The sequence below is a fragment of the Dama dama genome, chromosome 13 (genome assembly GCF_033118175.1).
Source record: "Dama dama isolate Ldn47 chromosome 13, ASM3311817v1, whole genome shotgun sequence".
NCBI classification, from domain to species: domain Eukaryota; kingdom Metazoa; phylum Chordata; class Mammalia; order Artiodactyla; family Cervidae; genus Dama; species Dama dama.
The window spans coordinates 71,043,553-71,070,827 of record NC_083693.1 but is presented as its reverse complement, the minus strand read 5'-3'; the positions used below and the strand labels follow the sequence as shown (position 1 = coordinate 71,070,827).

General features: G+C 54.1%; 1 protein-coding gene across 4 annotated transcripts in view; it reads left to right on the top strand.

Moving 5' to 3' along the window:
• BCL11B (BCL11 transcription factor B) overlaps positions 1 to 27,275 on the top strand; it is a 103,428-nt gene that overhangs the window by 24,296 nt on the left and 51,857 nt on the right. For 2 of the 4 annotated variants that reach the window (XM_061159395.1, XM_061159394.1), the window contains exon 3: positions 17,334 to 17,549. The exons of the other annotated variants lie outside the window; for them this stretch is intronic. In XM_061159395.1, coding sequence (XP_061015378.1) covers positions 17,334 to 17,549 — 216 coding nt within the window. The remainder of the gene's footprint in view (positions 1 to 17,333; positions 17,550 to 27,275) is intronic. 4 annotated transcript variants of the gene reach the window in all.

Sequence of the window (27,275 nt, the reverse complement as noted above, 5' to 3'; positions counted from 1 at the left end):
TTCTCTAAGTCAAGGCACTGTTTGATCAGGGCAGCTTCCATGGCCTTCACGTTGTCAGTGTGGACACAGCCTTAGGTGTAGGCAGGTGAGTCCAGACTCAAAGGTGTAAACAGGTCCTTGCCCACCCATGATGAACCTGCGTGTGCAGAGACCCACAGCCTGTCAGCCCCAGTGCCTGGGCTGCAATGGTGTGTGGGAGAGTACATCTGTCTAACGCAGCCGTGTCCAAAAAACATGCTTGTCCCCAGCCCCGACACCAGGTACCAAAGGGATCCAGGAAAGTAGCAGAGAAAGCACTGGCTTTATTTCAAACAATGAAGGGACCAGGGATCTGACCCTCATCCCTTGCATTGGAAGCAGGTAGCCCGCCTGCTTTTTTGGTACCTGGTCCTCTGGCTTTTTTGGGCCAGAGCTTGCTTGGCATCTGGAGAGTTTAGCGCCCACCCCCCCCCCCCCCCCCAAGCAGGGTTTTAGGGGTCCTCCCCTGGGGCTGGGGGTCAGGGACTGCCTGTCCTGGGTTTAGTATGACCACAGTCGTCTAGGGTCCTTCCTTTCCCTAAAGGAGAAGCAGGACAATCCTTTGATGGCCCCCTCCCACCCCAGCGACTGGCTGAAAAGGTTGAGGTTGGTAGACCCCACAAAACCAAGTTCTCCAAGGGAGCCAGTGGAGTCTTTCCCCCTCCCACCCCGAGTTCAAAGCCAGCCAATTAAGAAATCTAAACAGTGTGGTCTTCTCCCCGCTTCGTTGACATCACTGGCTTGTAAAACTTTCCCTGCAGAAGGAGGCGAGGCGTCTTGATTCCCCGGGGAAAAAGAAGTATGTAATTTTCCTGACCTGGCCTTTGCTTGGCATCGGGAAGCGGGGAAAGAGACACAAACGGGGCCTAAGACACAAAAAAGGTCCACGCTCTGGCGTCGGGGTCGTGCCACCCGCCGCCCTGCGGTCCCAGACGCGGAAAGCAGCCTGCCCTGTGGGGGCAATGCCTGGCTCCCCCGGTCCGGCGAGGCTGTCCCCGCACTTTAGGGCCGGGGTCGCTTGTGGGGCCTGGGTCATCGGCGCCTTAGCGGGGAGGGTGGGAAGATGGATATCTTAACTCCGCCCAACTCTTGAGACTGAACCCCTTTCCTGCTCTCCTGAAACCGGGCGCCACCTGCCCCACCACTAATGCAATTGTCGGTGAGTCCGGACGGTTGCCACGTGTAAGACTCCTCTGGCCGCCCCCCTCCCCCGTCCCGCCAGGATCTCCAGTGACTCCTCCACCCCAGGCCTGGTTCTCTCCCCTACCCCCGAAGGCGCCCACCACCTGCAAATCATCCCCTCCCCCGTGGGAGGGGGGCGGGGACAGCACTTGAGGCCCCGCCCCCTGGGGGGGCCCCTCCAAGGTGGGGGTCCCTTAGTCCCTCTTCCCAGCCGAGACCAGGCACACAATAGCCTTTTCCGTGGCGGGTAACGCCGAGCTCAGGCGGGGGCGCAGGGCTCCACCCCGACCCCGTACGGGAAATGGGCGGACACTCTGGCAACTTCTTGATGGCTCTGGGGCCTCCCCTGTGGCCGGTGCCCCTCTCCAGATCGGGCATGCCAAGGCTCCGCTCGAGGGTCTTTGGGCGCGTCTGGGTCCCGCTGGGGGCAGCCGGGCTGGCCGACTCTCCCGCGGCCACTCCGGCCTGCGCCCCTGGCGCGCGGGCTGTGCGACCATCAGCCCTTCTTTCCTGCCCTCCAGGTCCCGGGCCGCCGCGGCGCACGTACGCTGTGTCTTCCAGGGGCGGGAGGGCCGAGGGGGGCTCAGGCCCATGCATAATTCGGGGGCTTAATGGACCAGCTGCCCGAGCTGGGCGGCAAGGGGCGGGCGGAGGAGGCGCAGCTGACCCTGCCCACGTCTGGCCTCACCGGGAAGGCGCGCTCCTTTCTTCCTCCCGTGACAGCTCCCCTCCCCCCTCGGGGCCCGGGGTCCGAGGAGGGCGGAGGGCTGGGGGCGGCCGACTCCTCGGGTCGGCCTAGGGGAAGGGGGCTTCCTTCGCTCTTCCAGGCCACTTTTCCCTGGGGGCGGAGGCGTGCAGTGAATCCGAGACCCACCAGGACCCGGCGCCCGTAGGAACCGGGGGGAGTTGGAATGCAGGTTTCTTGGGAGCACTTGGCTGTCCCGGAGTCTTTCTTTCCGAGACCCTCCCCGCCCCGCCTCCCAGTCCCCAGGCAGCCCCCTGCTCCGAAGCCGCCCAACGAGCTCGCCCCTGGCCCTGGGCCAGCCCCCTTCCCTGGCAGCGCTGGAGATGGATGGAGGCGGAGACCCAAGGTCAAGGGCGGGGAGGCCGCCGGCCGGGGGGCCCTTTGTGCTCTCTGGGCCGCCCCCTCCTCCCACCGCTGCCGCTGGCCCCTCCCCGGACCCCCGGCGGGCGCCCGCGCTGGTGACCTTCCTGGGGGCGTGGGGAATTGCATTTCAGGACCCATGAAAAGTCCTGCGAGCGCCCCCCCCCTCCTCGAACCGCAGTGCACAGGGGGCGGGCCTCCTGGGCTGGGGTGGCGTTCCTTCGCGGGCTTTGGTCCCGGATCTTGGGGAGGGGCTGGTGGGGAGGTGTCCCCTCTCCTCCTGCTGCCTAAGCTCTGGAGGGTCGTGCCGCCCTCATCCTCCCGCCTTGGCCCGACAGAGCCCGGCGGTTCCCTCGATCCAGGTGAGGCTCGGTTGGAAGGCGCCTTCCTCAAAGAGTCCCCTTGTGCATAATTTGTGTCCAAACGGAGCCAAAAAGCCCAGTCCAAAAGTGGTGTTCTTCGGAGCTTTTTTTTTTTTTTTTTTTTTTGCGGGGGAGGAGAGGGAGCCTGCTTTTCTAGAGGGAAATCCTGGGGCTGGGATTTAAAACACTCAAGAACAAAAGTGTTTTCCCAATTGTGTGGGAATGCAACCCTCCACCAGAATGGGGCACAAAGCCTCCTGGAATTACAGGGAATTAATGTCAGTCCTTCCTCCAGGCCGACCTCTTACAATAACTCCCCCAAAGAGAATTTGAATGCAAATGGTCACCTTGCTAGGAGTCTCTCTTTATTTTTGCTTCCTAAAAATTGGCCTCCAATTGTTTAAAGCACTCCAACAGGCCCTTAAAGACCCAGAAAAGCATTGGTTGGACGCCCAATGTATTTACCACAAAGCTCTTAAGAGAATGTTCAAACATTTTCCCAAAGCTGTTGCTCTGGAAATAAAAATGTATGCTGTTTGCCTATAGAAGATTAAAAGTTTACCTTCACCATGACAGCTTTTCTAGCTAGAATTGGAACCATGTCTCTATTTTCCATTATTTCAGAAATAGGTCTATATCAAGCAGAATATATTTGCTGTAACGAGAGTCAAGATAATTTGAAAAAATATGTATATACATATATATTTATGATTTGGGCTGACCCAAATCATAACAGAATATTAATATGGCACTCTCTCTGCTTTCAGAGGCTAACGTTTTTTGTAAACAATGCCTTCGTGGCATTTTGAGTAAGAGTTGATCTTAAAAAAAAATCTCAGATTTAGCTTACCCGAACTTTTGAGCAGCTTGCTTTTTTTCTGCTGGAGGAATCTGACGGCATTTGTCAATTTTTTTTTGAAAGGCCTACGGAAAAGGTAACAAATTCAACACTTGGGAACTCAAAGCCGCTGCCAGTCCTGGACAGGAAGGTTTTCTTATGTGCCTGAACTTGCTCGTTGATTTCTCAGACGTCCATTTATAACAGTTCTAACAAGATAGAATCTGCCTTTGAATATCTGTAAATACGGGTAAAGATCACAATCCCGCACGCATAATGGTCCAAGACTGAAGAGGCAGATTCTCGTGTTTGATTAATATTTATGTTACCGGATTCCTTTACAGAAAGAAAGAAGAAACACTAATTATGGGTGTGTGTTCCAGGGGCCCCGTGCTGGGTCTGTGCAGTTCCTTTAGAGAGATGTCCATTTCAGGATTTTTGGAGACAAGGTGTGTGTGTGGGGGTGAGGGATGGGGGTCACTGTTCAGGTTTTGCTTGCAAGACAGGTAAATGTGCGATTGGTGATTTAATGACTGTCACAGGGAGGAGGAGGCCACCTTATTTCTGTTTTCTTTATTTTGACGACTCAACAGCGATGAAAATTATGAGTGATTTCTCCCTCTTGATTTCGGTTAAGGTTTGGGGCAGAGTGGTGGAAGGCTCTCGTTCAGAATCCTCAGAGAGAGCCTGCAGGCCCCCGAATCCTCGTCCTCCTCTGGCGGACACACACCTCTCTGTGTCCAAGTGGCCGGTGGGCTGCCTTTGAGGCGTGTTGTTCTGAGCCATGGGACAGGTCTGCATGGCCCAAGTGGCTAGCCTTGTCACGTGTGGAAGCTTTGCTTGAGAATGAGGGATTTTGTGGGTTGGATCGTGTTGAAATACCCGTGGAATTGGTAGCCGGAGGGATCCCAGGGAGGCCTCCTCCAGAGGTACATTAAGCATCTTCAACATTATTACTTTGAGCAATCTAGGTTTTCTTAGAGGGTTTTCTAGGAGCGTGGCCTCCAAGGCAGCATCTGACTCTGGGTTAAATTTGTCTCTGCCCTTGCTGATTATGTAGGAGCACCCCTGATGTAGAGACAAAAACACCTACAGGGCTGAAATGGGTTTGTTCTTAAACAACCCAGGGCAGACCAGGTCATCTCTTCATATCTTCATCTGTGAAATGGGGCTATCCCATTGTTTACGCTCCTGCCACCATCCAGATATGAAAACACACCATTCTGGAGGAGTGAAGTACAGTAATTGCTGATTGCAAAGACATCATGAAAGTGTCGACTGTTTTTGTTTAGTCCACGGGGGCAGGGTGACTAATTTGCAAAAGGGAAGGGAACCAAACAGCTACTTGTGCAGCCTGTCATTCTATACGAGGGGAAGGAATTAGGGGGTTGAGGAGGGGTGTGAGAGGCAGGACCTGAATTTCCGACTGAGGGACCTGATACCAATTGGAGACCCCTTTCCTCATCCTGTTTCATTTTAGGGAGCTGCCCCCTCTCCCTCAGCTCCTGGTTATTGTTTGGGACTGCTGTATGATTCAGAATCCTAGTACAGAGCTGTTGTCCTTGACCTGAACACCCCAGAAAAGGTGTCTTTCCTGATATGTGTTGTCTGGCCCCAGGAGAGGAGCATAAAGGGAGTGTAGATTTGGGAGGGGGAGGAATGCATACAGCAGGCAGCCTGTAAGTGCATAGTCTTGCTTGGTGCAGGTGAGGAAAGTCTCGGTTTGCGATACCACCGCATTGCTAACAGAAATTGGCATTTATGCCCACTGAGCACACAGCTGGCTGCCCTGAAATGGTACCTTCACAGGGGAAATGGGAGGCCCACGTGTCCTGTTGGGGCTTCGTCTTACATTTTTGTTGTTGTTTTTCTTTCGATGAGGCTTTGAGTCTTTTTTCCCAGCAAATCCTGAATGACCTGAATTCGATTTTTAATAGGAATCACCTCTGGCAAGGCCCCAAACCTCTGGCTTAAGTTTGCTAGTTGAAAAGTACCAATGCTTTCTTTGTATATCTGGTTGGTTCCCTCTAGGAGGGCCAAGACCCCAGGCTTGAGGGTGGGAGTGGGGGAGTATGGCACTCTGCCTTCTCCATGGGGGATGCGGTGGAGCCCTGGTTCCCTGGCATCGGCGTGGGAGCTGCAGTCGGGTGGCGGGGGCACGGCAGATCCGCGTAGCCTGTGTTGGTGCAGGCTTGGAGCCAGAAGCTGGCTGGTGCTCCTTAATTGAATACAGATCTCAGTCTATTCCACGTGGGCATGCAAGGGTGGGCAGTGAAGGCAGTGATATTTCCCTTTGGACTTGGAAGTCCAGAACCCCCCAACCTGGAGAGCTTCCTCCCTGGTCCCTGCACCCAGCTCACCTGGTTTTGCAGAAAGAGGAAGGCAAATGGGTGGCTGGGGGCGGGGGGCGCGGTGTACAGGATCTTGCTGCACCCGTGTAAATATTGTTTGTGTGAACTGTGTCTTCTATCTTTGTTCGTGGCAGCTCGTTAATTAACCAGCCGATTACTGCTGCCTTCTTTTGACACATGCATGTATTTTGGGGCAAAAAGATTCTTGTTCTCCTAAAACTCTGAACGGAACCATTCACAAAGTCCTCATCTATCCTGGGTTCCGGGCTGCTCCCCGTCTTCTCTCTGTCCCCCATGGTCCCCTTCCCTTTCCCCCACCCCCAACACCGTCCCCTCCTCCCCACCCTTCCTTCAACCCAAGTGGGCTTGTAGTTGCGTGGAGGACAGACGCTAAACACAGCTAAATAAATCATGTTTACGCTTGGCGTTCTTGGTAGTGAAAAATCTGTTGGCTGTTTTTACTTCCTTATTTCTCAGCATTTGCTTCCTACCTGTTTTTGAGCACATGCCCAGAAATAGTAGTTTTGTCAAACGAGGGGATAATGCCAGCCAGCCTCTCTCTCTGCCAAGGAAGCTGCTGCATTTTGCAAAACAGAGTGACGTTTTTTAAGTGACACTAATGTTTTTTTTTTTCTTTCCCCAAAGAAATTAGGATGTAGACTGAGGGTATTAAAATGTACTTAGGGAAGGGGGTGGGGGAAAACCCACCCAGTCACTCCCACCCCACAGCATGGGGACCTGCGGCTGGCAGGTTTAGAAAGGGTCTCACTTTTGTGTGCACTTGGCCGCTCCAGGGGCCAGAGGCAGCCGACGGATGAGAAGGGACTGTCTCGACCCCGAGAGCTGAGTCAGGTTCATTTCAGCCCCAAGACTTAATTTTCTCTGCCATTTTGGATGATGTGGTACATGATTTTTTTTTTTTTCCCGTGTTTTCCGGTTGGTTCTGTGTCTGTTTAGCTTCAGAGGCCTCCTGAGCAGCGCTGGCTGTGATTACCCTCAGGTTGTAAGCTCAAGTCTGGTCCAGGTTCAGAGAGGGGAGCTTGTTGGGATTCTAGCTAGACTATCATTGTTTATATAGAAGAGCAGCCAGGGAGGCGTCCCTTCCTCTGGGTTTTTATCCACGATGCTGTTTGGGCGGTCTCTGAAAAGTCATTTTCACCATGTGAGGCTGTTTGCTGGGCAGAGAGTTACAGCCGAATATATTAACTACAGATTTTAAAAAATACATTTTTTTTTAAACAGTTTCAAAATCAAAACAGTGGTACAGAAATGTTGGGTGTTCCTGCCAGGAGGCGAGGCTGGTCTTATCAAGGAGTCTTTGCAGTGAATTCAGTTTGAGTGCAGGACATCGGCTCTGCTTCAAAGAGAGCCGAGGGGAAAAAAAAAGACAACAAAATCAAAGTCAGCGTGCTCTGATTCCCCCCCCAGTTTCTAATGGGAATACTCTGCAACAGGAATGATATTTCCATTGAGGACCGCACTACCCGTTTCTTTAATTACATTAAATAGCGGTATAAACCTCAGCTGAACATAAACCCCTGTTACAGCGGCGCTGGGAGTGAGGCTAGATTGAATCGCAAGGAGCAATGTTACTGGTGTTAATGTGCTAACAATCTTTATTAAATTAATCCTGCAAAGTGTTAATTTTTACAAATTTTGTTGTGCACACACTGTACGTCACCGTTGGTGTGTTGGGAGAGGAAAATGATTTCGTGTCGAAAAGGAAGTAAGAAGGTGGCTGTCAGACTGCTCCCTTAGAAGGGAAATTTGTGATTTTCGCCGTCAAATGCTACCTGCGCTGAAAGGAAGGCTCACAATATGTATGTGAAATGCCATCTACATACAGAAAACTCAGTTAAAGGGAACTACTTTGTTGAAAGTAATTACAGGCCTGTTCACGTTTTAGTCAGTGACATTTCAGACTTGGCTTAGAAACATAAAGAGGCCATAGAAAGATTTTGTTCTTACGTGATGCAAAGCATTGAACCTCATATTCTATATGTCCATTAGCAAAAGGTAAAAAAGAAGTGAAAGGAAAAAAAAATAGATTTAGTCAACAACAAATGCAGGGGGGAGCTGGGGTTTTTATTATAGCAGTAGAGATCAATTGCATGTAACTCTAATAAATAGAACTAAAACCAGAAAAAGCATTTTTGCTATAGCAGGTTTTTTTTAAAAATACAATTAGATTTTTCTGGTTTTTTTTTTTTCCTTTCCCTTACTTCTTCTCTTCCTCCCTTCCTTTACTATTTATTGTTTTTTAAGCATTCCACTAATCGAGTTAAATTTCTAGTCCTTATAAAATAAGGAACTCTGCTGGCCCTTGTGGTTGCATATTCCCTTACTGCCCAGGTAGAGAATTTTACGGTTTGCTCATAAAAAAAAAAGGTCGATGATGCCTGTGTGTGCTAGCGTGTGCTCAGTCGTGTCTGACTCTTTGCGACCCCATGGACTATAGCCCGCCAGGCTCCTCCGTCCATGGGATTCTCCAGGCAAGAATACTGGAGTGGGTTGGCCATTCCCTTCTTCAGGGGATCCTCTCGACCCAGGGATGGAAGCTGCATCTCCTGCATTGGCAGGCGGATTCTTTGCTATTGAGCCAGCTGGGAGGTTCCTGACGCCTACCTTCTTCAAATCCACCACTCCGCCTGTACCTGCTGGCCCCTCCTGCCCGCTCCTCTCGGGCTGAGTGATTGTGGGAACTTTCTTGCTGGGCTCGGCGTTGACTTGAAGGTCTTCTCATTGGCTGTGCTGCCTTGTTTTCGTTCTTAATTCTCTGGGACTCTCACAGTTCAGACTCGGTCTTTGTGATTCCATCGTGCACTCTTCGCATGGCAGAGCCAGTGTTGGAGTTGGTGGGATCTGCAAACCACGACCACCTGTGAGCTCAGCAGTTTGTGAACGAGTGTCAGGATTCAGTGCTCCCAGGGTTCACTCACGTGCCAGGCTCAGTGGATGCTGACGCCAAAGATAAACATGCCCTTAGTTTAAAACCCACTGTAGGCACCAAATCTGAAGAATCACTTCCTGGCTTACTTCCCTTTATGTGACACGTGACTTCTGTCTTGGCTGTGGATTCCTCCCCACCCGTCCCCTCTGCCTGAAATGAATGGGGACGTGTCTAAGGCCTGCCTGGCCAAGCTGGTCATTGGACCCTGGCCATCAGGGAAAGAGTCACAGCGTCCTGACCCCAAGTCCCAGATTCTTCCTGCTTGAGATCCGAATGATCTAACCGGTTTCTGATTTCCACATGTAGACTGAGCTTTTCGGCCAGGGGTGCTTTGTGAAGATACATGTAGTCGACTGTGGCTCCTGATGCTGCCCAAGAGAAAATTACCGGAGGCTCTTGGGTGTGTCGTGTTTCAGGGCAGAAACGCTAAAGATGGAAGCTACTGCCCAGCTTCTGATCAGAAGGCCCAAATCAGGGGGAAGGGGACATTCCTTTGCTAGGTAGTGGTCGGCTGTTTTTGCTGGCGAGACTCATAGAGTCTGTCAACTCGGGTTTGTCCTTGGCCTCTGTAGTTTGCATGGAATGCATGCAGACATTTTACCATGTCCATGTTGCTGGTGTATGCGTGCATGCGTGTATGCATATGTGTATAATCTCTCTATAATAGATGTGCATGCACACATTTTTCTAGCTAGTGAGACACGTGGCTTCACCTTCTGTTGTCCCCAGGCCTGCCCATTCCAGGATTGTGGGTCCTCCTTTGGCCGACCCTCCCTGCTGAGGTCGCCCCAGAGGATTCATACCTGTTTATCTGTGTGTGGCCGGAAGCCAGGGCACACAGGCCTCCCCTCCCGGCTGGAGGTCGAGTGAGTGTGTTTACTGGTGTGCCGGCAGTTCAGAGAGCTCCAGAGATTTCCGCAAAAGACAGCAAAAGGGGAGTCTGAGCCGTGCGCTCTCAGGGGAGTCTGAGCCGTGTGCTGTCTCCTGCTGGTGCCCGCTAGGGGCTGGCATGGTCAGCCTCGAGTACTTGGTCAGCTGCCTCTGTCTTACCCCGAATGGTCCTTAGGGTGTGGTTCAGCCTGCCTCCCCAGCAGCGCCTGAAGTCTCCGCTGCTCCCTCTCTGGGCCCTTTGGAAGGGCCATCAAAGGTTCTGGAATTCATGATCTAAGCTCACCAATCCTTGACGCAGGGCGTGGGAAGGGTTTTGCTGCCTGGTAGTATTTTAGCTGTTGACATCTTGTGGAGATTGGGATTGGAGGCATTGGAACAGTTGCTTTTGGACCTGGCGGGGGCGGGGGGAGCCATGTGCCCGCTTCTAATTGCAAGACGCAGCTGCTGGGGGGGGATGTTCCATTTTTGAGCCCTGGTGGAGGGAAGATAGTGAGTTTGGTGGCGGGGTTGGGGGGCACGGTTGTTCCTGTCCTTGCCTCTCCCTTTTCTGGGGTGTGGGGAGCAAAAATAGTTGAACTGGGTGATTCAGCGTGTCGGATCTCAGGAGCGCACGGGGCGGGGATGGGGCCACGCACAGCGGAAGGCTGCCTGGCTTTCGGGTGTCAGGAGGGCTGTGCTTCTGACATCCTCTCAGAGGCTGGGTCTTCTTGAGAATGTGTGGGCAGGAAGATGCCTCGAGGTCACTGTGGGCTCCAAATGGTCTCTGGATGGTCCTTGGGGGTATGGCAGTGGATGGGGCCTTAAGCCCAGAGATGTTCTTGCAGGCTCCTCCCTCTCTGCTGCCTGGCATCGGGTACCCACGGTTGTTCCTCTGTAAGCCCAGCCCGGCCCAGGCTGCGATGAGGGATGCCAAGCAGCCCCTTCCACCTGCGTTGGGATTCCCACCTCCCAGCCAGGTAGAGGACAGCTGTTTGCAGCATGTGGCCCCAGTAAAGGCCAAAATGGATGGGAGCTATGTTTTTATGGCCCCCCTGGAATGACCCTGAAGGAAGGCTTGAAACACAGCTGTGCAAACCCCTTGAGACTTCATTTCTCCTTTTCCTTGCTTCTTTTCAAAAGGATACTTACCCATGTATCCCCAAGCCCAAACCCACGGTAGTCAGGCCTTCCTGATGGGTGCTCAGACTCGTGTGACTAAATTTGATTCCAGTAGTGGGAACTGGGACTTGGGGAGTCCCAGCTCCCATAGAGGGTTTCACCTCTCTGTGCACCGAACACTCTGGTGCAGTGACCCAGCCGTGCCTCACACCCACTCATCCAGGGCTGGGGACCTGACCTTGGGCTTGAAGGTTCTCATGGTGACTTGCCGTGTCCACTTCCCTTTCTGCTTTGACTTGCTGTTACATATTTTATAATGAAATGCAGAACAAGTTCTAGTCTTTTCTGGTTCCCAGAACTTGGTTATTAAAAACTAAGAAAAAGACATGAAATAATACCTGTTGAGTGAAGGAATTTATCCCCCACCCCACTACCCCTCCCCGGGGACCCATATAGCTCTGAAACGGAGTAACAAAGAAGACTGCTTAGAATCTGTCTTGTCTCTTCCCCCTGTCTCAGCCACTCCCCCACTCCCTACCTCCTCCCTTGTTCCTCCCCAAAAAGGAAGAGAGAGAAAGAACACAGAGGATGGGAAAGCTAGGGCTTGTCGGGTGAGTACCTGCTGCCTGTCTCATTTAAGGTAGCACTCTGCTTCTTTCAAATAGGAAATTGCCAAAATGGATGTCATCGGCTGCTAATCAGATGTATTTTAACTGCAGGATCGTTTTACCAGCTAATACCCTTATTATGCGCTTCACTGTGAACCCATGGTGGAGCTGTTAAAATAGGAGCCTGTGGCCCTGGCAGAAGGCTCAGGGAGGCTGCGGGATCCATGGAGCCCTTTCCCTCTGTGGGGCCACACCGGACTCCGTGCTGGAGGCTGAGTCCACTCGCCTCCCGGAGAGGTCCCCATCTTCCCCAGTGACTACCTGTCTTAGGTGATTTGACCAGGGCCTCAGCAGAGGAGGCCGTGAGTTCTCTGGGTTGAAGACCCCGAGAATCACACCCTCTCTTGTTCTAGACATCATGGTCCCCTGCCTTTGGCCTTGAAGCAACAAATGACCATGTGCTGTAGATAGACCTGGCAACTCAAGGCCGTATCCTCGCCACGAGGTGCCCCAGACAGGCAGGCCAGAACCTCCAGCGCTGGGTTTTCAAGTCTAAGCTGGCCTCCCTCTGTCTTCCCTCTACCAAACCAGACCGGTGGCTTGCTCAATCGGGTCCAACTCCTTGCGACCCCATGGACTGTAGCCCACCAGGCTCCTCTATCCATGGGATTTTCCAGGCAAGACTACTGGAGTGGGTTGCCATTTCCTTCTCCACTACCGAACCGGAAGGAGTCCCGATTCCCCATCAGGGTTGAAGGGGGGCTGGGCTAGGACCAGAATCAGGATTCTTCAGTGAGAGCGCAGCATTTGACTTCTGTGATTTCTCTCTTTCTCTCTCCCCTCGACCCCCTCTGCCCTGCTTAATACATAGCTTTTTTTTTTTTTTTTTTAAATCATCCTTAAGACAAAGTAGCTGGCAAAATATTGAAGCGATCCGAAAGAAATGTTTTTATTTGCCTGGGTGCGAATTGGGTTATCTGCCTATCTTGTTTATGAAATTCGGGGCTGCCTTTCCTGCAGTCTGTTCGCCTCTCAAATCTTTCCCGGCTCCCATTTCCATATTTCTGCGTGCATGTTCTTTGTTAATCACTTGGCAAGTGCTTATTTGAATATTAAAAATTTCTTTAATCATCAAAGGCAGGAGCACAGTCTCATGAATATTCATATTTCCCCCCTCCTCAGACTGGTGTCTCGTTCATTACCCTGCAGTAAAAGCCAAACAGCCATCAATCGCCCTCATTATAGGCTCTGGCCGTTGTGATTGGCTGCTGCTGCCCAGAGCTTTTTTTTTTTTTTTTTAATTTTTTTCCTCTTCTCCTATGAGCTGTCTTGTACCTGCCAGCAGCAGCCCCCCCACCTCTAAAAAAAAAAAACCAAAATCAACAATGCAAGAATAAATTTCTCTGGTTGAAAAACAACTCTGCAAACTTGTCAAACAGTCCTCCTGGTTTGCTGCCACTGAAGTGGCCACCAGCGCTACCTGCCCCCACCTGCAAAAAAAAATAAAACAAAACAAGAAAACCAAACCAAACAACCAGGAAAAAAAAAAGTGTGTGTTGTGGTGGGGGGTGGGGGTAGAAATTAAATAAATAAATAAAAAGGAAGAAACTTGAGCCTCAGAGATGAATATTTGTCAAGAGAGTTGACGTAAGTCTCATTTGCATAATGACTTTGTACTTCTGCATTAATAAAATTTGCATATGAAGCCATGTTAATTACTCCTGATCATGCTTTTTGCATTCATGCATAGTAATTTTCTCCGACTTGTGAGAATTAATGTCTTGGCATGGGGGGAGGGGGCGCGGGGACCGTCAGGTTTGCTTGCCAGTGATCCGCACTCACACACACTCGCTCCCTGTCTGTCTCCCCTTCTTGATCTATGACTCATTTTTGCACTATCGGTAGGAGTTCTTGGCTTAAAAAATGTATCAATTGAAAGGCAGCAGTAGGGAGAAAAATATACATCTCCTGTACCCGTGTATTCTAGAGCTCCTCTTTGCTAGCTAGGGATCTGTAACCCTCCCATGTGGGAGGGGATACGAGGATGCAGCGATGGGAAAAAGGCGAGCCTTCGCCTCGAAACCAGGCTGGGGCTTTTCCAGGCGTTTTTTTTTTTGTGTGTGTCTGCCTCGGTCGGTGTGGGCGTGTTTGCTGGGTACTGCGCATGTGTACGGAGTGAGGGCGGAGGACCATCTGCAGGGCGCCCCCGCCAGAAGGGACATGGTCACAGACTCCCCCACCGGAGGGAGGCATTCAGAATCACCCCGATTTGGAGCTTCGGAAACGTTTAAGGGGTCTTGTTTCTGGACATTTTGTCCCTCCTTGTTTGCATGGAGCGACAGTCCCGCCCCTCTGGGCTTGGTGGTCTCGGACATCCAGCCTCAGTTTTCCTTGTTTGTGGACAGGAGGCTCCTGATAGCCATCTGATGGGAAAGCTATTGGGCTTCAACGAGATGACGTGTGCAGCCATTGTTGGCTTCTCTTTCCTGTAAGGAAAGTGAACTTCCACGACAAGGAGTGAGCCAGCAGAGGTCTTATTTCTAAGCCACCTCGGATCCCTCGTAAAGCCGAGATGGCGTCTGGGCGTCCCTCCGCCACATACCTCGGTGCACGTGTGTCTCTAACAGGTCCAGAGGGGAGCCGGCCTGGACCTCAGAAGAAAGCGTCTTTTTAGAAGGAGTGCCTTGCAGGGCTTTGTAGGGGGCCATCGCTGCCAGGTTGTGGCGGGGGGAGGCGGGGACCCATAGGGAGTTAGGGAAAGTTCCAGAACGGAAAATAAATGCATGATAGTGACGGTTATTGGGTGTTTACTGGCAGCCTGGCTCTGGCCAGGCGTGTCCTGACCTTCCTTAAAAGGCGAGGCTCTGAGACGGTGACTCAGCCCGGGTCACGCGGCCGGGAGATGGCAGAGCCGAAGCCGGACTCTGAGGCGGCCGGGCCTCTGCGCTCCGGGGTTCCTCCGCCTGTCTGTAGGTGTATAGTCTGGTCATAGGGTCTCGAGTGTTCTGTCCAGGGTATTCTGGATTCCCTGGCTGCACTTTGCGAGGCAGCCACCCCCAGGGCTGGGAGGTGGTCTGGGACAGATGCTGTGGCCAGTCTTCATGTCGGGCTTAAAAAAAAAAATTGAGATAAGGTTCACATAATGTAAGATGCACCGGTTTAAGGTGCGCAGTCGCTGGTTTTGAGTTTGTTCACAAGGATGGCCGTGCAGCTGTCAGCACACTGAGGCCAGAGTGGCCCCCTGCTCACTAGCCCTGACCTCCCGCCGCCCACCCCGTTCTGGGCCCCTGATAGCCACTCCTCTCCTTTTCCGGCGTCTCCCTGAATTTGCTCTTCTGGACACTTCCTGTCATCATACAATAGGTGGCTCCTCGTATCATCTTTGGCTTTTGCAGCTTCAGAAAGAGGCTGTTTTGGAGTTCCGCCTGTGGGCGGGGTTCTGGTTTAAGCTGCTCTGGGTGGGATAGGGGGACCTCCCCCAGGGAAGAGGGGTCTTATGAGAGCACGCTTGGAGGCCTCTGCGGGCTGCTTAGGATTGGAAGCCCCCGCGCCCTTGCTGCGCCCTCCTTTGCCTCCATGGAGCGGCTCCTCGGAGCAGGTGGACTTCGAGGAGGCCAGAAGTCTAATGAGGTCACCCGGGAGCCCCTCCGGGGGCGGCCCGGCCCCCCACCTCTGTCGGAGTTGGAGGATGACTTTGACTGTACAGACTCTGGCCTCACGAAGCCCGACCTTTCCAGAAGGAGAGGGGTGTGGCTGGACCTGCCCTTTGGTCTTTCTTCCCGACCACGGACACACAGGCTCTGCTCCCTTCCAGCCTGGGACCGGGCGCTTGCTACCTGGGCGCTCCGGCTGGTTTTCTCAGCCGTGGGAAACGGTGGTGGCTGTGTGCTGTGGCCTCACCCAGAACCTGGGGGCCGGAAGTTGTTCTTTGCAACCTCCGGAAGCCCGACTCAGCCCAAGGACTCTCCGGCTTCCTCCCAACCTTCATGGCCCTGCCTCTCAGGATCCTGGGGTGCCCTGGTCCCCCGCATCCCTGCTGCAGCCCCCCCCCCCCCACCTCCCAGAGGAGGCAGGGCACTTCCACACTTGGGAGACACTCCGGGTTCAAGTCCAGACCTCCCCAAGCCTCAGTCCCCCTCACCCCCGCCCCCTAGATTGGAGGTGGTCTTCCCTATGGAGCGGGGTGTTCGTGGTGAAGTGAGTCCAGCTCCTTGTGATAGGTGCTCCGCACAAAGCCACTGCCTTCCGTGGTGTGAAGGCAGGTGTGGACAAGGATGAACATACTGTCTCCAGCACCGGGGAGTTTCGGGCAAGGGTCAGGCAGGGCAGGCTTCTGGGAGGAGTTCGGGGACACTGGTTTCAGATTAGCTGACCTTTCTTGAGGTTCCTGCATCAAATCTGGGGCATGGCCTTCCGCTCAGCATTTGTGGCTGGAACAGCACACAAGGTCTTGGCCACACCTTCCAGGGCTGTCATGGGCTCAGAAATGGCTCGGCCCAGAGCCTAACCTAGCACACGGTCTTCACTGGCCTAGAAGGACCGGGTGTTGGTATGGATGTTAAGCTTTGACCTCTTGGCAGGACACATGCAGGTGGTCTTCACATGCTCTGATACTCCTGGTCCAAGATAATACCCGTTTTGGAGACCCAGGAGGTACCGAGTTCTGGAGCCCCAGTTCTGGAGCCAGGCAGCCAGCAGGGTTTTGGTGGGTCTGGCTGCTGGTGTCTGCAGTTTTCTGCGGTCATGTCATCAGTTTCCTGGTCTGTGCAATGGGCCTGCTGAGCCCTGCCCCCAGGGCATGCTGGGAAGCTCACTCCTGATGAAGATTGGCAGGCTGCTGGCTTGCAGAGAGTTTGCAGGGCTCTGTGGCTCCCTCGTGGTGGCTGTAGAGTGGGCACATCCCCACCCCCCCAGACCTGTGCGGGGCCCTGAGCAGTCTGGGGTGGGGGGAGCGTCCCTGGCAGAGCCGCCCCGGAGCCCAGCTGCCCGTCATCTTGTTGATGTTTTCCTTTTGTCTCTCTGATGCTTCCCTGCTCAATTATTTACCCAGGGAATTTGGGCTTCTTCACTTGTGGTTTTGGCAAGGGCTTCACACAAATGTTTTGCCCTGGTGGTCTCTTAGCCATTTAAGATAAACGGCCAAATCAAACGCAGGCCTTGCCGGGGAGCCCAGGCGAGCTGTGGGGCTGGGCGGAGACCGGCAGGCCCTTGGCCGGGCGTCGCGGCTGTCAGACACGGGGAGGTGTGAAGAGGGGGTGCCGAGCGGTGCCAGGGCTCTTTGGGGCGGCGGAGGGGGGGCCAAGGTTCAAAGCCTTTGAAAAGACCTTGGGGCTTGGGTGCTCCGTGTGTCGGTGTCAGTTGCTCTGGGTTGTAAAGGGCACCGGCTGGCCCTCCCCCAGGCGGGAGGCTGGGCAGTGCCCAGGCGCTGGGAGGGGACCACTTGGAGGTGTCCCAGGCTTGCACAGACGGCCCATCCCGACAGAGCGCACAGTGGCGGCCTGGGACTTCCTGGCTCTTCCCGGGGAGGGGGGTGGCCCAGATGTGGGAGGGAACAGATCCCCCAGTGGAGTCTGCTCCGGGACACACCAGAAGCCCCCACCTGGGGAGACCTTCGCGGGATCAGGGGTCCTGACTGCCCCTGGGTACCCCAGCCCCGGGCGTTAGACCTCCCCGGGATGGGAGTCTGGTACCCGCATGGCAGCTGTAGCCTCACGACCCCGTCAGGCCCCGCCCACTTCCCTGGCCCCGCCCCCAACCCTGGCTGCCCCCCACCCCCACCCCGCCCCCACGGCAGGGGCTGGCACCCTGCGCCCCCACCCCACAAGGGCGGCCTGCAGCCCTCTGCCCCGGGCCCCGTTCCTTCCACTCCCCGAAGCCCTCGCACAGTCCAGGGTCCGACTGACCAGCCTTTTCTATTGTTTTCTCTCCAGGGCCGTGCAGGCCTGCCCAGCTGCCAGCGATGGCCCCCATAGCTGCCTCCTCCTCCCACCCTCACCCATCCGCGATCACTTCGCCTCTGCGCGCCCTGGGCGCTCTGCCGCCCTGCGTCCCCCTGCCGTGCTGCAGCGCGCTCCCTGTCTCGGGTGACGGGACTCAGGGTGAGGGTCAGACGGAGGCTCCCTTTGGATGTCAGTGTCAGTTGTCAGGTAACAGACCGCCGCGGTGGAGTGGGGGGCGGGCTCCCGGGGGGTGCGGGGGTGCCCTGGGCAGGGCTGGCGGCTGCCTCTCTCGCAGGTGGGCTGGGGCAAAGGTGTGGGGGCCCAGGGGAGAGGTGCCAAGGATGATGACACAACTCTACGCCGTGCCCCGGTCCCCATCGGTCAGGAGGTCCCCCCACCCCCATGCCTCCGCCCCTTCCGAGATCTCACTCCCAGCCTCCAAATTTCATCTCTTCCGGCTGTTTAGCTAAAGTTTAATTGGATAACGCTTAACATCTGAGGTTTTCTTCTTCCCTCGCCACTGCTCTCCCCACCCCAGCCACTACCCTCCCCACCCCGCCAAGACACGGCCAGGAGATGATTCTTTGGTTGTCTGTGTACATCGCCGGAGCCCTCCAAAATGCTGAGTTTCTCTTTGCGAGAATATGTTGCCCATTAACTTTTAGAAAAAAAGTTTCTCTGGAGGAGCCTTTTAGCTTTGGCTCTGGGAGGGGGTGAAACATTTTGGGGTGTGCGGGGTCGGGGGGGGTGGGGCGTGCAGGGCAGGGGTTGAGTGCCCAGCTCTGGGGTTGGCGTGGCCGCCCATTATACAGATGCGCAGACAGAACAGTGCGGCGACCTGACCTGTGCTGTTACCTCCCTTCTCCCACCTCAAACAAAACCCAAACTCCTGTTCCGGCCTGGGGTCCCTGGAGTGTGCAGGCCGGGACTCCTCATCCCAGCCTCTCCCGCTTAATATCTCGGCAGAGCCTGATGTAAGACACTGAGGCCGCAGGAGCCTTGATGCTGATACAGACATGGGTGGTGGCGGGTGCCCGGCAGGGACCAGGAAAGGACAGGGTGAGTGCCCCGCCAGGGCAGGTTCCGTGTGTCCCTGCTTTGGCACCAGGCGTGTTGCTGGCTTTCTCTTGACTTGGGCAGTGAAAGGGAGACTTGTGGTTTTTTTTGGAGGGGGGGGGGGCAGGTTTTACTTTTAGCTGAAGCTGTCCCAAGAGGTGGCCCCTGTTAGAAACGCAGCTCTGCAGAGGGCCGTGGGCAGCCCAGCTCCACGCCTTCCTGCTAGTGGGCTGGTGGCCTGCAGCCTTCAGCGCCCCTTCCTGTGACAGATGGTGATGTCATAGGTACCAGGCTTGGGTCTTGAATGCACAGAGCAGAGACTGAATCACCCAGGAAGGCGTCTGCACAGTTTGCAAAGAGGGCGGCTCCCTGTCCCGAGCTGCCCGGGTGCCCAGGGCAATGGGGCATCCTGTCCCGGCTCCGTGGGTCTGTGCTATAACCCCTGCTTGCTGAGTGCAGGGCACCTGCTCCGTCCGGGTGGCCGCGTGGCTCTTGTGACTTCCTGTAATTCATGCTGCAGCTGTTTGGTGGGGGAGGTCGTACTGTCAACGGTCAGCCTGAGTGTTCATGATTGGACTCGGTCAAGTTGGTGCAGGAACAGGCTCTCCCTGGCCATGGAGTTGCCTGGGGCTTGGCTCAGCCTTCCACTGTGCTTAATCTCTGGCTCTGCTTAGGAGCTATGGCTGAGTGCGAGTTAATTAACCCGTTTTACTGATGGGAAAGCCAAGGCTCAGGGGTTGGGGGGGGGGGGGGCAGTGGCTGGGCCCGGGCTGCAAACTGGGATTTGCCATCAGGACATCTCCCAACAAGGCCACCCTGCTTCCTGCTGGGTCGTGCACCTCTGCCTACATTCTGGGGAACGTTCTTACTCTGTCCTGCTCAGCCATAGTACAGCCCACTTTTCTTGTAGGGAACGTAAGTTGAAGGCCTACTGTGTGCTGCCTTGTGCTAGGCATGTGGTGTACCTTGAATTTAATCCTCACAGTCACCTTAGGAGGTAGCTTTCCTATTCCCACTTTGTGGTTGAGAAGATGAGCCCCGGAGACAGTAGGTTATCAAGGCCCCCATTCATGCATTCACTCATTCGTTCACTCATTCTTGTGCAAACCGAGGTGCAGTTCAGCACGGCCGGTCCCAGCCCTCCTGTAGCTTGCAGTGTGATGGGTCAGGTGGTGGAATGGGAATAGGGACCAGAGGGAGCAGCCGGGAGGGCAGAGGTGGGCTTTGATCCCGGGCCGCTCATCCTGCACCCGCTTCCCCTTTGGCCTTGGCTCGCCTGGCTCAGTGGCCTTCCTGGACTTTAGAACTTGATGCCGTCAGGGCTGAGAGCTTGTGAGCAGCCCTTGTGGTTGTTGGCAGTGCCTGGGAGGAGGGGCAAGATGGGGCCATGTCTGTTCCTTGGGTCCCTGGGCCTCTCCTCCTGACCTGCTCAGGGGCCAGCTCTCAGCTTTGAGCGCTCTGCTCTGATCCCTAGCCCTGATCTTTCCTCCTTGGGTCTGCGGTAATTAGTCTGTGTCAGTTTGCGCCATCATATTTTCAGATCAGTGTCAGTACCTGAAAAATATCCCATTCCAGTGGTTTTTGTCCCTTTGTGGCTTCTGTCCCTGGCACTGGGCTGTTTGCTAAAGTGTTTTTAGTGCCTGTTTAATTAGTAGTTTGAGTGGAGTCATTAAATTCCCAGTAACCCGTTAGGAAGAAGCGGTCCTCTGTAAAGGCGGAAAGGGGCTGCCGGCCTTAACTTTGTTTTGTCCCTTTTTGGATCAGGATGCACTGAACCTCTGTCTTCAGCTTAATATGGAAAACCCCAGTGTAACCGTGTTCATCCAGGTTAATTGCATGCCTGTGAATGCATTCGAGGTTCTTTATAGAAGGATGTGATTTTATGGGGGAGAAAACCACACAAGTATGTGTGTTTGTGTACCTTTCCCTCTGGAAGCACCCTAAACAGCCCTGCCTCCCGGGACCCCAATCCCAGATCTTCTGGTTGTCACAGTAGGGAGAAGGGACTCGGGGTCCCCTTTGCTTTATGACTGTTGAGTTGGGGGTGTTCCTGGAAACTGAAATGTCTTCATTGGGAAATTCCACATACAAACTTCTCCAAGGTGCCTGGGGAGTCAAAGGTCTGGGGCTCTGGTCTGGGCCCTGACTCCACCTGGCTGGTGACCTTGAATAAGTCATTTCCCTTCTCTGGACCTCAGTTTCCCCTTCTGGCCTTGCCAGGTGGCGCCTGTGGTAAAGAACCCACCTGCCAACGCAGGAGACGTAAGAGACTCAGGTTGGATCCCTGGGTCGGGGAGATGCCCTGGAGGAGGGCATGGCAACCCACTCCAGTATTCTTGCCTGGAGAATCCCATGGACAAGGGAGCCTGGCAGAGTTGGACACCTCTTAAGTGATTTAGCATATATACATACACACACACACACACACACACACACACAGAGTACAATGTTGTCGTTCAGTGGCTAAGTTGTGTCCGACTCTTTTGCGACCCCTGGACTGTAGCCCTCCAGGCGCCTCTGTCCATGGGGGTTTCCAGATAAGAATACTGCAGTGGGTTTCCATTTCCTTCTCCAGGGCACTTTCCCAGACCAGGGCTGGAACCTGCGTCTCCTGCACTGGCTGGCAGATTCTTTAGCACTGAGCTACCAGGAAAGCCCATGTGGTACATATGTAGCGTTTAAAAACAAGGCTTCTCTCTCACACTGATCTTCAGAGCAGAACATACTGATCAGTTTCAATTACTGAGATGCTGGGGTTGCCTGTGTGGGATTTGGCTGGGGTTCCCGAGGTGGGGGTGGGGTTTTCAGAGGACCATTGGGTTTTGGACTCCCAAACCTTTTCCCTGTTCTGAGGCTTCCATGATTGGGAGGCAGTCATTAGAGACAGTGTCAGACTGTGGAGTGAAGACTGCTCTATCCTGTATTGGCTGTGTGACCTTGGACAAGTCATTTCTGCCCCTCTGCCTCAGTTTCCTCACCTGTAAAATGGGGTCATTGAAAGCGTGTTCTGAAGTTTGGATGAGGTCATGCACGCCAGGTGCTGAGAACAATGCCTCTTGCTGAGCGAGCCCTCCAGACATTCTGATTCATGCACGAGCAGGATGAGTCTCACATCATTATATCATTACCTGCCTGGCTCCATCTGGAATCTTACTTGAAGCTGGATCCCTAGTTTCCATTCTTAAAGGCATTTAGCCTCTTGGCTGGCTCAGGTGGTATACCAGCTTTGGGAGGTAGTGAAGGAACCGAGAAACTTCATTGCATGTTTAAAAGCCGCAAATGGTCATCAGCCACAGTGATTAATACATGCGCTTGGTGAAGTTCAAGGTCTCCAGCAAGAACACACAGGATCCCGGCTCGGGGAAGTGAAGTGTTTGGATTTAATAGAAGGAGTCAGTTGCAGTCATTAGTATATGCTGAAATCACAGGGCAATCTTGTAAAGTTAAATTCAATTTACTTTTCTACTGAAATTGTGCTTGCTGTGTTATTTAACCAGTCTGGGGTTTCTTGGCATGGGTTAAAAGGACAATAAAGATAAAAGAATACCTGTAAGTAAATAGTAGGGTTTCACAGTAGAATCTATCGTTTTTCTCCTCCTTCAATTATATCCCAGTGTTCATTTTGTGTTGGTTTTTATAACTGGAGCCTTCCAATGGGACGCCGTGAAGGAGACCACCCTAGCTGTGGAAGCTTGATGCAATTAATACAGTCTGTCTGGAAAGTGGCCTTATTTCTGGAAGTTTTATGTTAATGATATGGTCTGCGCTTTGCACATTTCATACTAGAACGAGAAGCAAGCCGTAGTTTCATTTCGGACTGGGTTTGATTAACACCGAAGGATCAGTGGGCAGCCACAGGGCGACGTGGACCAAGATGGCAGTGCTCGCCCGGCCCCCACTGGGGCACCGCCTCCATTCTGGGGCGGGAGGCGGGGTGCAGAGGCGCCCCCCTGGGGCATGGGGGCCTCCATGGAGACCTTGGAGGGAGGGGTGAGTATGGGGTGAGGAAGAGAGGTTGAGTGTGGGCGTGCGCGTGTGGACAGAAGCCCTCCGTCCAGGAAGGTTCCAGACACGCCCTTGCCTTTCTCCTGATTCTCTCTGCACAGTCGCGTGCCTTACGGGGTCTTTCTGGGCTCACTAGGTCCCAGGGGCCGTGGCGGGGGGTTGGCTTGTTGTTGGAGGAAGGGCTCTCAGGGGAATTATTAAAAATGTAAAGAGTCATCTGTCCGCCCTGACTGACGTCTACATCACTGGAGGGGCCAGCGGTCCCACTTGCCGGTGGTGACTGGCGTCTGCTCCCGAGTCTGTCTGCCGACTTTCTGGGACACATGACTGTAGACTGAAAGCTGCATGGCTCCCCTGGTCAGAGGGAGCCGCCCCTGCAGCCTGGCGGAGGTGGCCAAGGGTGGCAGGGCTTGAGTGGACTCCAGGGAAGTCCCCTGTCCCCCAGAGCTGCAGACCCCAGATCTTGTCCGGCACCACGAGGCATCAGAGGGGGCTTGGGGGCCAGGAGGGGCCCGTGCTGCCTAGTGGGGGGCTGGGGCACCTACCCGTGTGACTGTCCTTAGATAAAATGGGGGGGTCCCAGCAACATCCCCGGTGGAGACCGCTGCACTGCCTCGCCAGATTCCGCTTGCCTCTCCGAGCTGGCCCTTCAGACGTTCTGAAGGCAGAGCTAAATCAAAGAATTCTGTTCAAAATCCGCACAAGATGTTGCTGTTTTTCTGCTCTGACAGGAGAGGCATTTGGAAGTGCAGTTTCTTTCTTTCTTTCTTTCCTTTTTTTTTTTTTTATAGCTGTCTTAAAAAGGAGTTTGGCTGTTTAGCACAGCTGGTGCTCATTACATTATGCACTGGCAATAAAATAGCATGTGTAATTAATTTTTAATGCAGCGCTGGGTGCAGCGCTTTAAAGCTGTTAGCGGATGAGAAGGACCAGCACTGGCCACCGACATCACAGATCTCAGAGCAGGGCGGCCACGTTCTGCAGCTTGAAAGGAGATCCGAACGGGGCGGAGGAGGCTGGGCGCCCTCTGCTTGGATGGAGTGGCCCAGAAATGGGTCTGCCTCCAGTGACCTGAAGACTCAATATTTTAATGATCTAGGACCAGAGGTCCTGAGAGATCGTCTTACCCAACCCCTTCATCGTCCGGAGGGGGGACACCGAGGTATAGACTGGGGAAGAGGCCACAAGATGTGCTGTGCCTCTGCCCACTAAACGTCACTGCCTCTCTTGAGTTCATATTGGAAACTGGACAGGGAAGTTTGTCATCTAGCTGAAGCCGTGTGATATGTACAGTTAGATTTGGCCACTGCTAGAATTTTTGTTTTGGGGAGCCCTGAACCTAGCCTCTTGGACCCTCAGTTTTGCCACCTGCAGTGGGGACCTGCATCCATGTGTCCCAGCTTTGATACTTTCTGTCATTGTCCTTTGATTGCTGGCTGCTCCATCCCTTCTGTGGCATGGATTTATGCTTGAAATTAAATGCCATTGTGGACACACATTGGTGGAAGTGCTGCAGGCATTGTGGGAGGCTCCAGAGACGGGACCGTGCTCGCTCCTTGTTCTCAAGGTGGGCTGGTGTTAATGTGTGTCTCTGGGCTAGCTGCTGTCTTTCTCTAAGCCTCAGTTTACCCATCTGAGAAATGGGACTCCTAGAAGTATCCACTTGTCATCCCTGCCTTGGAGGGTCCCCTGATTGGCCTCCATCCTGGGGTGGCCACAGCTGATTGCCAGCACGTGGGGAAGCACAGGCAAAAGGAAGTTTGGAGGGTAGGAGGGAGAAGCCTGGCCTTGGGTGCTCCGTACCCTGGTGACTTGGTTGCCATCTCTTTGAACGTCTGTCCTGGGAGGTTTTCTTAGCAGGAATGAAGGAGGGGGAAGGCCCAGTGCCATCACTGCCTCTGAGACTTACCACTGTGTCTCAGGGGCCTGACAGGACCCAGCAATGTTCTGGGCACCGTGCGTACCTCACTCAGGCACCCATCCTCGTAACACCTGGAAGGAAAGGCAGCCCCATCCTTTCTGTTTTGCAGATTTTTTTTTCTTTAATGGCCACGTGATGTGACATGTGGGATTTTAGTTCCCTGACCAGGAATCGAACTTGCAGCCCCCTGTAGTGGAAGTGCAGCATCTTAACTGCTGGGCCACAGGGAAGTCCAGCCCCATCCTTTTGCTCATGAGGATATTGGGGCTCAGAGAGGCTACGCAACGCACCAGGGCTCACACAGCTCACAAAGAGCCGAACTGAGATTGGAACTCGGGCCTGGCCTGCCCTGAAGTCGTGTTCTTGGCTGTCCCTCCGGCTTCACATCTGTGGGCCGCTTGGTGGCTCAGAGGCAGGCAGCAGAAAGGCAGTCACCCATGGGAAACCAGGCTGCGTTCGGATACGATCCTGGGAGAGTCCCCTGTGTCTTCCTTCCTCCACGGGTCATGCTGCTGCCTGATCTGGGCTGGATGTGGAGGTCCGGCGTCCTGGACCCCAGATGAGTGCCCTGGGGTCTCTGCCCTAGAGGACCTCGCAGTGGTGGTCAGGGAGGACAGACACTGGGAGGTACATGCTCCTTAAGGCCTTTATCTGCTTAAAGGAAATAAGCAGCTGGGCTCGTGGGAGCTGGGAGGGTCTCGGAGGACCACCGGGGTTCTCCTTGTGGAGGTGAGGTGGGTGGGGGGAAAGACTTCTTCCCAGGCATGGCCGGATGACAGATGTGTGCGTGGGTATCCCACTGACCCCATGAGCCCCGCTGTGGCCCCAGCTGGCCCCCAAGGGGTCCGACTTGTTAGTGACTTATGAAAGCGCAGAGTATCGGACCCTCAGACCTCCCAGGGGGAAGTTTTGACATTGAAGAAGAGGCCTGGAGTATGGGGGAAGATTTTGTCATCAGATTGCCCTCGAGTTCCTTCACGTGCCGGGTTGACTTGGAGCCCCTTCTATCTTCCCAGCGCTTGAGTCGGCCCAGCCTTCTGGAGCTGGTGGACGCTGAAGACCCCGCAAAGGCGTGTTCACGTTTGTGAGAGCAAGCAGACCAAAGCACATGGGGAGTGCGATGCACTCCTGTTTTTGCACATGGTTTCCTGGAAGCAATTTCTCCTCCAGAAGAAACCAGCTTTCGTTGTCCTTTATAGCTGGAGGTGTTCGTGGCTGCTTTTTTTTTTTTTTTTTTGGTGGGGGGAACAAGATGTCCTTGACTTTTCAAACCCGAGGCCCGGGCGGGGCAGAGGAGGGACTGCGTGCTGTACATATTTCACAATCAAACCCAAATCGTCTAAACCATGAAATAAAGTTTATCCAAACATAATCAGGGCTGGCCAATTTAATCCAGAAAGCAGTGGGAAGGAACCCTTGGCGGGCAGGGGTCCCTCTGTGGTGTTCTGCCACCCAGCGTCATACTGGCGGGGGTGGTGGGGTGGAATCTGTAGCCTGCCCGAGGCTCCCACCCCCTCCTTGGGGGCGTTATTGAATAATAATCTGAGAGCCCGGGGTGGGGGATGAGGTGTGACCATGTGTGTGGTCAGGGTGGGGGATGTGACCACGGTGAGTTCCTCTCCCATCAGGGTCCTTACATGCAGCAGGGGACCATCAGGTCACAGCCAGGTCATCATTTCTTTGTGTCCCCTTCCCCCCTACTTCCCAGCCTCAGGCTCTCTGCTGGGGGCCTTCCCGCATACTTAAGCATCTCTCTTAGGAAGGTAACCTATTCTGTAGGTCACAGGTGAGGGTGAGGCGACCTTGACCAGAGAGGTGATGTGACTTGCCCGACATAGCACAACTGCTAGAGGGCAGAGGTGGGATTTGAACCCAGGACTCCTCGGGTGTAGGGCCACACGCTGCTCTTCTCCTCGCTTTCTGGTTCTGGACTGCCCACCCCGCTGGCCTTCCACCTGGTAGGTGTGAGGGAGAGGGGCAAGGTAATGAATCAGGGGAGCCGCTCAGGACTGGCCCGAGCCTGGGCTGATTGGAGGACCTGTGTTTTTTGGTTTCAGGACAAGGGGTCAGACGGCTCGGAACTTCTTCTCCAAGAAGGTCAATGCAATACTGGAGTCACTCCCTGCAGAGACGGGGGCAGTTGGAATCTTTTCATAAGTCCAGACATTTTTAATGATGGCCTTTTGTTCACGAGAGGCGAGGAAGGGCTGGTGGGACCAGGCCCTTGGCGCCCGAGTCGGCGTTGGAGCCGTGTGTAGCCTTGCTTCCTGATGCAGGCGCCCTCTTCATGAATTTCCTGCTGTTTTGTGAACCAATATCTAGTTTTTTCTTGCTTCCCTGGTGGCTCAGTGGTAAAGAATCCGCCTGCCGATGCAGGAGACGCGGGTTCGATCCCTGGGTCGGGAAGGTCCCCTGAAGGAGGAAATGGCCACTCACTGCAGTATTCTTTGCCTGGAAAACTCCTGGGACAGAAGAGCCTGGCGGGCTACAGTCAAAAAGAGTCGGATATGACTTAGTGAGGAGCTGACATGCACAGTTCTTTCTTGCCTTAACAGCAGGGAAACCACGGCCTGGGGGCCCACTGTGTGCACGGGCTGCATACAGTCATCTCCACCGATTCTTTCTCACAACAGTGTGAGGCTGTGTGTGTTGAAAATACATGAAATTTAGCATCTTAATCATTTTTAGTCAAGTGGCATTAAGTCCATTCACCTTCTTCTGCTACCATCACTGCTAGCCATCGCAGGCAATTTGTCACCTCAGATCGAAACTCTGTACCCGTTAAACGCTCACTGCCCATCCGCCCTGCTCCCAGCCCACAACCACTGTTTTACTTCTTCCTGTCTCTGTGGGCTTGACCGCTCTGGGGGCCTCCTAGGAGTGGAATCATGCAGTATTGGTCTTGCGGGTCACTCAGCACCGTGTCCTCAAGGTTCATCCACGTTACGGCA